Genomic DNA, 10,677 nt, shown 5'->3' on the forward strand with positions numbered 1-10,677 from the left:
CAAAAAATCAAGAAAAATGTAAAAAACACACGTATGTACTTGTATAACAATGTAAAGAAATTTCATATAATTTAAAAGTTACCCATTTTCATTTCTGTTGAATGAAATGAAAAGACTCACGACATAAGCCGTATGTTTTAGCCATGTCAACTTTTCTTTTAAAAATACGTTAGTCGCGTTGACACAGTATTTTCACTAACCGTAAAACCTCCCAACTACGAGTATAGTCCAAAGCTAACTATGGTCCAAAATTAACTGCTATTTTTTCGTTGAGGTGTGTTTTACTGTATTTTTTGTAGTTCTAAGGCAAAGTATGTTTATAAATGGAAGAGAAAACTCGGAGTAAACCAAATGGAAAATTGGTATTGATATTTAATTTCCTTTTGAACTTGTGGACCATAGTTGCAGTATTGGCCTATAGTTGGGTTGTTTTACGGTACCTACATCTGTTGCTAAGCTTTCAACTAGATTATGAAGCCTAAAGCCAAATCCACCGTCGAATGATCCATACATATCTATTGTTATGTGTATGGATAACATTCGGATCTGTCGATCACGAACTACAAATGAGACGAGCGAACTAATGAATGGTGCAAACTGTTCAACGGGGTTTACTTTGCCGAAACGTGTTGTCTATTGAGTGTATTTAGGTAGTTCGAATTCAAGTTTACTTTTATATGTTTAGATACCTAGTGGTTGACAGGAAAGCTTTCAACATTTTTCTACCTTCTTAGTGCAAAACTGAATACGCGGTTTAAAGATTGGATACTAAATTTATTCTGTTTACGTTTTTTCTCATAACAATGATGTTATTATTTAAAGGGGTGATCTGCAAAGAAATGTATGTTAAAGTTAGATTTTAGGACCTGTACGGATATGATGGTCGTATTTGTCTACGTGACAGCGTGATAAAACGGTGTCCGTCTCTTTCTATCGCGCAGAGTTAAAAAGTGACATTTGTTTTATCACGTGTATAAATGTGGATAAAGCGATCCATAATAGGCATGCTGTATGTGTCTTAAGTTAAATGATTCAATACTGTTACGAAAATTAACCATGTAAATTGTATTTATGGGTCAAACAGAAAACTGTGTTACGTCTTTCCTGTAGACATACACAAGAGTTAAGGGCTATAGAGGTTAATTTTCTTTAGTTTACCCTTATCCACGTGAAAAGGTCCTCCTTTTATTTAGAGAACTATGATAAAATCATTAATTACTTACATGCCCATAAGCTGTTAACTATTGCCCATAGGAGAGAAAAACGTACAGTTCGCGCGAACACACTAGTTTTCTCTCCTGTGGGCAATAGTTAACAGCTTGTATGCAGTTAACAACAAATGTATGTGAAATGGATAAAGTTTCCCCTCCTTCCCCTCTTCTTCCAGTATCCGACACGAGCGCACGCATATTTACTCAAACTGCAATTTAGACAGAAACGTGCACATGAACGGGCACGGTTCGCACTTGACGACCTTGTTTAGCTGCCCACAAGCTCACTCAAAGCGCCAAACCTGCCATACTTCAGCCTTTTCATTCACGAGACATCATGAAGCCAGATATTACCTCGACCACCTTATCACTTGACCAAGTGTCATAATAACTGTGTGTGTCTGGAGTTTATTTTATACTAGACCATCAGTGGCAATGTAGTCGAAGAGTGTTGTGAATAAAATTCCAACACTTCATGCTTGCTAGTTGATTCACGCTTCATGCGTAATTCGATCATATCTTTTGACGTTGGGGCCAAGTTAGTTTTAGAGATACAACAAGTTTCTGGGAAAATTAATTTTTTTTGGTTGGATACAAAACTTTAATGAGGTTCTGAGCATGGCAGGAGAGAAGAGATGCCTGTTAGACACAATAGCTAACAGAACGGGCAAGATGGTTGGCCACCTGATACTATACATCCTGGGGGGCAAGATTGAGGGGAAAATACGCAGAGGAAGGCCCAGGCTCACATATCTCAGCCAAATAAAATAAAAAGTTTCTGTCGTGTCGGACGAGGGAGTTAAAAGGCTGACCCAGCAAAAAGAAAAGTGGCGATTACTCCACCGACAAGAGCATAGCTTAAATAGTGATGATGATGATGATGACAAAACTTTACTGTCGATTATTTTGCATAGTCATCTCTCACTCAACGAGGCTGTTTAGTTTTCATATTAAGCCATCCCTCGTTTCCACCCACTACTAGACCAGGTCGATGGTAATAGAGTCTCCAGCAGTCTCTTTTTTGTGACTGGATTCATCATTTGTTGTAAATTGTTGCCCGTTCCAGTCAAAGATAGAATCATTTTGCGGTTGAGATGTATTGGCAGCTAATACATGAGCATTGATGTTTGTTTTATAACACTTAAATAAAAATTATGTATGTAACATAAATTCTGTTTAAACGTTACTAGGTCGTCTCTCCTTACAGATATACATAGTTGTCATCAAACATGGAAAGTATGTGCATGAAAACAAATCAGTTTCATAAATGTACATTTTCCATTACTGATGTCTTTCCCATCACGGAACAATGGTGTTCCGGACATTTGAGAGGCGTGCGCGGAGCCGAAGTCAACACGTAGATGCCCTTTTGACACTTAATTGAAATGTAAGGGGTACACCGAGCGGATGCTGCACTTGTCCGTGTCATGGGACGCACGCAGAGGCAGCACCCGTGCCAGGGTGTAAAGACTACTGGGAGTTGATGGCATCTAAACATGAACTAGGCTATTGGGTGAAAGCGATGGACTAAATATTGGGCTAAGGGATATAAAACCGGATGCCTGCTTAATAAAATGGTACCGTAAAACGGGGTGAGTAGGTTTCGCGGGGAGAGTTGGGTTATGAATGGGGAGAGAAGGTTTGAGAGGGGGGTGACAAGGGATTTTAAGGCTACTGCTACAAAAATAATGTATTCCAATTTAAAATGGGGCTATAGTAATACGCATAATAAAAAAGGGTGAGGTGGGTTTTCCTCTTTATCGTCAAAGTTATGAAATGGAACTACCCAAAATAAAATACAAACGTCCGAACCACTTATTATATACACCATTCAGTTTTCACATGTAAAAATAAAATTTTATCGAGGTTTGAAAGTCAAATTTCACCCAACTCACCCCATTTTACGGTATACAATTTTATTTACAGCAGACAGTAACTTGCCTCAACTAGATGGACCCCCCACAAAAAGCGACATCTAAGATGGATCAAGGGCATCACCGGTGTGAAGGATAAACATATAGCTAATTACCCACTTATTTTTTTATGAAGCAGATATGTCTGCGAACGATTACTTTAATTATGTGTAGATTTTGCTCACAGAAAATGGAAAATTCGGACATTGCTCGCAGAAAAATGAAACATTCAGACATTGCTCGCAGAAAAATGGAAAATTCACCGCTTCCGGCAGGACTAGAACCTTTTGTTTCCACATCTACCCTCGAGAACGCAGCTCTCGCGACTCCACTCCGGATGACCGGCCAAGCCAAGCCAGAGGCAGAAAATCCTGTCCCCATCGGGTAACAGAACACCCCAGGAGCACTCGGGTGTGTGGGGTCGCTACTCCCCAACAGCTCACCACAAGCTGCCCTGCATTGAATAAATTACTGATATCTTTCCCATAACGGAACAATGGTGTTCCCGACATTTTGGGAGGCGTGCGCGGAGCCGAAGCCAACACGTAGATACCCTGAATTAAAAAATCCAGTTCCGTTGTATGATTGTATGTATTTTTAGCTGAAGATAATATTTTAAATGGGAACATTAGAAACTTATAATCGTATACAAAAAGTTCCAGCCGCTACATTTTTTGGGGATAAAAATAAAACAACGAAAGAAAACCAGACCCATGACCAGATCCATGTATAGGTTATATAAATAAAGCATTCTGATTCTGATTCTTAAAAGTATTTTGACCCACAAACGCGTTGAATTCTTTGATTCACATTTGCAAAAAGTAAGCTTCCTTAAGACAGGGCGGGCACTGTAGGGCGGAATTGGCCGCCCAAATATCCCGCCCTCCCTATTTGACATTCAACTTTCTTAAGTTGCGCGAAAAAGTTTTGCCAAGTTTCCAATGTCACGGACTTTTACCCCAGTTGGGAGTTAAGCTTAATGTTATTGTTATGAGTTTTCAGAGAAAATAAGGGTTGACCTTGTTTTTATTTTTCCTATTGTGTCGATGCATTTATCGAAAAGAGTAATACGAGTATGAAAATAAATGAAAATAATTTATTTGAAACATCACAATCTTAAAATTTTGTATTAGCTTAAAGCTTTTGCCTGCGTATAATGAGTGAGTATTTCCATAATAATAATTCCATAGTCAATATCACCCTTCTAAATCTTTTATATTTAAAGGAATGATTTCCGTGATGCAAATATTCTTTACAGTACATATGGTCCTATTTTTCCGCACTAGTGCGTAAAATAGCACTTTTCGTGCGATGTCAAAAGTTTAAAGGGCCATATGTACTGTAAAACGTTGTACGATACACGTGCGAATAGGTAATTCGCAACTCCTGTCGATTTAAAACACTCCCTTCGGTCGTGTTTACCATAATGCAAAAAAAGCAAAAAAAAACGGTCACCCATTCAAGTACTGACCACTCCCGACGTTGCTTATAACTTTGGTCAAATATCACGTTTGTTGTATGGGAGCCCCATTTAAATCTTTATTTTATTCTGTTTTTAGTATTTGTTGTTATAGCGGCAACAGAAATACATCATCTGTGAAAATTTCAACTGTCTAGCTATCACGGTTCGTGAGATACAGCCTGGTGACAGACAGACGGACAGACGGACGGACGGACGGACGGACGGACAGCGAAGTCTTAGTAATAGGGTCCCGTTTTACCCTTTGGGTACGGAACCCTAAAAAGGAAAGTAAAATTGTACAGGCACCGAGTATTATTTAAGAATTGCACAGGAATAGTACATTACTACAGAGGCCGGGACGAAAGAGGTTGCCGGCCGAAGACATATAGACGGCCGAGCGAAGCGAGGCCGGATAGGTCTGAGCGCGGGCAACCCCATTTCCCGCCGAGGTATGTATAGTGCTTTTCTCAAACATGCAATGAAAAAAATAAAAAAAAAAATCCACGAAACCCAAGTTTTATTTATAGAAAAAACTAAAAGTAAACTACACCCAAAATATAACCAACACGTACCTATATCATTATCACGCGTATGTTTTACACGAGTCGTGTATTTTTACTACCCGTATATTTTCATGTATCTTTGATTTTTTCGCCTTGTATCCGTCTGACTGTCGTTTTCGTCACATAAGTTTACATAGTCTTTCATGTTGATATCATGTTTCACATACATCGTTGCTTTATGCATGGAGTAAATAAGTATAATTTCCATAGTGTTGACGAATTTATAGTTACATTTATTTAAAATATGCCACAAAACTGTTTCTAATAAACTGTAAGCCATTTTTCTTAGTTTCTCAAATAATAAAATTGCCATAAGCAACCATATACATACTTCGTCTTTGACTTGGTGGCAGAGGCAGCAAGTTATTTAAAATCAATTCTGCTTACGCTGCCAATTCCAACACCTACGATTACAATTAATATTAATTTCATTATTTCGTCGGAACTCATATTAAAGTCAAAAAATCAACAACGCACCATAAATCCAATAAAACAGAATGAATATTTTTCAACTTTACCTCCATAACAATTTAAAAAATATAACTACGCGTGTTTGAGTAGACCTTTTTACCGCTAACGTTTAGATGAAATATTTTAAATGTTTTTATTTGTGTAGTTAAATTTATAATTTAAAATTATAAAATTATATAATGTATTATTTATTAAGTTCATGTTGATTTTATACAAATAAAACTGCAAATTATAGCAAACATTGTTTTTGTTTTTTTTTTATAGGCGTAGTGACAGAGTGTCATTACGAACCATAGAGCAAATACTGCCTCTAGTTTTTTTTTAATGGATGAATGCCACGATGCTGTGTCACAAATATCTGTGAAATGAAAATTAAAAAAGAGGACTTTGCCGGCCTAGGCCTGCAAGATGTGTATGAAATTCCATTAACGACCTTCTGTCCTAGCCGCACCTGAAACGTCATACTTCGCAGCCTATTATAAGGAACATAACATCAATATTTCATTGCATGTTTGAGAAAAAGCATTTTATCCCTTAAAACTCTTACTCTTGTAGATTTCATAAACTAGTTCATCTGTTTTGAGAACTCTATAACAAAATACAGGTAGTTGAATAATGCGTGGTTAGTATATTTATTATAGTTCAGTAATAATCATTTCATAATTTGAAATATTCTTGCATACGTGTTTCACGTAAGTATATCTGTTAAAATATGCATACAAATGTATGAATAGATATACATATAATAAAATTACCTTAAATTATTATACCACCAATTATTACACCTAGGCTAATTTATTTATTTTATTAGTTTTAGTTTTAATTTATTTAGTTTATACTTAATTTTAATAATAGTTTGTATAAGTTTTGTTATTGAATAAATTACCCATACATTAAAAAGCAACTTTATTAACACAATATGAAATAAATAAAAATAACATGCCAATACATATTCAAAATACAAATACGCGTGTCAACAATTTTATACTGCGTTTCTATCAAGCGACGGCACGAATTCATACATGTTTTCTGCATATATGTAAGTATATTTGTTAATTTAATAACCAACAAATTATATTTTTATTTAACAAATGATAATAAACTTATCAAACAGGAAATCTATCTGTTGACAAATTTTACAAGTGTTTGGTGTCATTCGAACGATATTTGGCCAAACAAAAAAATCATCTGTCTATTTTATCTGAATTTATTTTAGTTTGAACAAATGACCGACTGAATTTTACACATAAAATTATAAATAAACCTGCTCATATGCTATCAATACGACTTGTACGTAGATCATGTTATGATATTTATGATTTAAATAGCTTTAATAAATGACAGGAGAAATTGAACAAGCACCGGAGGTAATTTAAATTTCGTTACATCGCCACCATGAAGTGATTGAATTATGTTTCATTTGTATTAAATTATGATTTTATACATATTTTAACGATGATTACCGAATTTGAACTTTTTGTGAAAAAATGTATACCTATAAATTAGCTTAAATTTCATTACTTTGATTGATATACATATGTAGTATAATATTATTCGGTTATAAATTAATTTAAGATTACATTCAGTTCCTCATTCTTATATTTGAAGATATATTTTTCATTGACTAATATTTTTTTTATTGTAGTATTATACGTAAATAAAATGATAGGTAGTTAAATGTGCTTTTTGGTTATTATTTATATTTTTTATACAGACCGGCACTGTGTCTGAAATCGGTCAGGATATCATCTTTACAAACAACAAAATTTTGTAGACAAAGTAAAACATGTAAATTTAGTAAGCGCGGCATTAGTTGTTTAATTGTTTTCAGGCATTTAAGTTTTGTCCTGTATGATTTTGTTTTATTTATACCTTATTTTCGTAGATGATTCTTTAGATATCCTGTACTATAATACTGTAGAATGTAATGGGACAAGTATGTAGTATGTAATTATAATGGGATAAGTATTCATTGTGTATCAAAACTGCACCTTCAGCACTCACCGCGACCGCTGCGGCCGACGAACCTCAGGTCGTTAAACTTGGCCACCTGGTTCTTCATCACGGCCGAACTGTTCCTCAACTCCGCACAGCAGTTCTCGTCGTTCCCCGCTCTCACGGTCACCAGCGTGCCGTCACCCACATCCCCAAGGGCCACCACCTTGAAGGCAACGGGGAGAGTCTTGTTTGATCTCCAGTGTGGAGGTAATACTGTGCAGACGAAGTGAGGACTGCCCGTCCTCACCAACTCTCCGGGGTGCTCTGAGAGAAAGTCCCCCAACGTTCGCTCCGCCAGAATGTCCGACGTCATCTTCGTGTACGTCTCGTGCAGCAGCGTCGAGCTGGTGTCCGGCGACACGGCGCCGCTGCTCGCACCCGTCAGGTGCATCCTCGCCACCCGTCTCTGCGTGCTACACATAGAGTCAGCTGGCTCCACCTACATCTCACTGTCCACTCACTGTCAACACACACGTTGACCAACACACCATCACCACTATAAACTACGGAGCCAACTAGTTGCTAGGGAACACGCGTGGCCACTTGACGCGGTGACGTCACGGACGGCCTTGCCACACTTTTTTCCTCGGTGAATGAAAAGTTCGGCGGGGGCGCGCGAGGGGCGCGAGGCGCCGATTTTTTCCGCCGCCGAGGGGTGGCTCCCCCGCGCTCGGCGAAAAAACTTTTCACTAGTTTCACTGACGGCACTTTTTGCGCTCGGTATTTACGCGATCGCCGTCACGCGCGTCGCTCTCGCTTTCGCTCGCTTTTTTTAATTTTATTCTAATTTCGTGTCGTGTTTTCGTAGTGTCGTGTTTTGAGGGGTGCGAGTGTGAATGCGTGCGACGTGCGTCGTGGTTGTGGAACGACTCGTGGGGGCGGCTCGTGCCGCGAGTCGGTGCGGTGTCCGGTCGCTATTAATACGCGCGTACGTCCGCGCCCGCCGACTTCGGACAAAGTTTCGCGGCAGCGGCGGCGAGCGAGAGGCGGCGACGGCGCGGGCGCGGCGGGCGCGGAGCGCACTTTGCGGTCGGGGTGGGTTGGGTTTAAAGCCGCTGAAGGATAAAACATACAAATAAACACGTGTTCGCGCCGGCGCGAGCGAGAGGTGCGGGCGACGCGCGGGAACGAGCGGGATGGCGCGCTCCCGAAGCGGCATTTAGCACCCGCTGCTCGTTGCCGTCGCCGTGGCCGTCGAAACCTGGAACCTCTTCTAGCAAAGAACCGCCACTGAGGAATCCTAATTGAAAAGTTGTTCGTGTAAAAGTGAATGAAAATTAGTGCCAGCTAATTAATTTGATTAAGTAGTAACATTAATATTTCAAATAATTACAGTTCTGTGCACGTACCTACATGTAGGTAGGTAACTAGGTATGTTTAAAAGTGCGACAAAAATTACATAATAATAAAATTCAAACTTGCTTTAGTTTGTTATACATATTTATAAATTAAGAAGTATTCTGTGACAACACAAATTAAAATACTTCTTACTTCGTCTTCTCTTGGTGACAGATAAGATAATTCTGAGATAAACACCATGCATACGCTATGCTATGAATGTAATTTTCATGCATTCAAATTATAATTGCTTGGTTATACTAAGAACCTATATTGATGTCAGTGGCGGATTTCCCCTAATGCCAGTAGAGATGCCAGTAGGCCCGGGCCTAGGGCGGCAAAAAATTAGAGGCGGCAAATTGTGACAAAAAATTCGCTGATGATAACAAGAAATAACTTAAAATGATATTATAGTCAATATGATGGGTGCTGCGAAAGGGGCGGCTAAAGGCTGGGGCCTAGGGCGGCAAAAACTGCAAATCCGCCACTGATTGATGTACTGATGCCTGGGCATGTCAAATTTTATGATGATGACACGACAAACAGCCTAAAATTATAAAAACGGACAAGTGCGAGTCGGACTCGCCCACCGAGGGTTCCGTACTTTTTAGTATTTGTTGTTATAGCGGTAACAGAAATACATCATCTGTGAAAATTTCAACTGTCTAGCTATCACGGTTCGTGAGATACAGCCTGGTGACAGACGGATGGACGGACAGCGGAGTCTTAGTAATAGGGTCCCGTTTTAGCCTTTGGGTACGGAACCCTAAAAATCGCCAAAGTATGGCTTGAAATATGTTTATCCCTTTGAAAGCACGTAAGTACCTATAATATAGTAACACCAGCTAAAACGCGGGGTGTTACCCTGGGAAAGATCACGTTAATGAAGTCGGTTATCTCGTGCCAATCAGCTTAGCGGCTGTCGGCTCGAGGGTTACGCGAGATCCAACTATTATTATCTCTATCATGTACAGTCAGCATCTAAAGTGTAAGTAGGTATATCCTCTTACTCGTATAAATTTAAAAACCGGTCAAGTGCAAGTCGGACTAGCGCACGAATGGTTCCATACCATTACGCAAAATACGACAAAAAATTATAATAGTTTTTGGCTCTTTTCTTAAATAACTTCTAACTTATTCATTTTAAAATTATAAAAAATATATTTGATATTCTCAAAATTAGCTCTTTCATTTGATATATAACACGATATGGATATTATGGATGCGGGTCGGTTCCAACCGGCACGTATGGAGATCCAACGGGGAGGCCTATGTTCAGCAGTGGACGTCTTATGGCTGAGATGATGATGATGATGATGATGATGATCATGATGATAACACGATACCTATACATAGTTAGAAAAAAAATATTATTTAACTTTCTCATTTACCCTCCAAAAGTGGCCCCCATGTTTAAAATTAATTATTTACGTCACATGTCCCTCTTTAATTTACATAAGTGTACCAATTTCCGTCCAAAAGTCCAGTAGTTTCCGAGAAAATAGGCTGTAACAGACGGACAGACAGACAGACACAGAGTGATCCTATAAGGGTTCCGTTTTTTCCTTTTGAGGTACGGAATCCTAATTAATTAATTGATGTTAGTCATACAACTAAAATGTAACATGAAAACAAAATAACAAACCCAATTATAAAAAGCTGGACGAAATATTATTATGTAATTGACCAAACTAAAAATTATTGTCATAAAATTTGTGTTA

The 10,677-nt window shown here is 38.5% G+C and overlaps 1 protein-coding gene across 1 annotated transcript in view; it reads right to left on the minus strand.

The window, feature by feature from the left end:
- LOC134672546 (runt-related transcription factor 3) overlaps positions 1 to 8,374 on the minus strand; it is a 40,275-nt gene extending 31,901 nt beyond the window's left edge. Inside the window, exon 1 of the mRNA XM_063530492.1 lies at positions 7,625 to 8,374. Within this exon, the coding sequence (XP_063386562.1) occupies positions 7,625 to 8,039 (415 nt within the window). The 5' untranslated portion in view covers positions 8,040 to 8,374. The remainder of the gene's footprint in view (positions 1 to 7,624) is intronic.
- Positions 8,375 to 10,677: the final 2,303 nt, after the last annotated feature.

This window comes from Cydia fagiglandana, chromosome 17, assembly GCF_963556715.1.
Source record: "Cydia fagiglandana chromosome 17, ilCydFagi1.1, whole genome shotgun sequence".
Taxonomy (NCBI): Eukaryota; Metazoa; Arthropoda; class Insecta; order Lepidoptera; family Tortricidae; genus Cydia; species Cydia fagiglandana.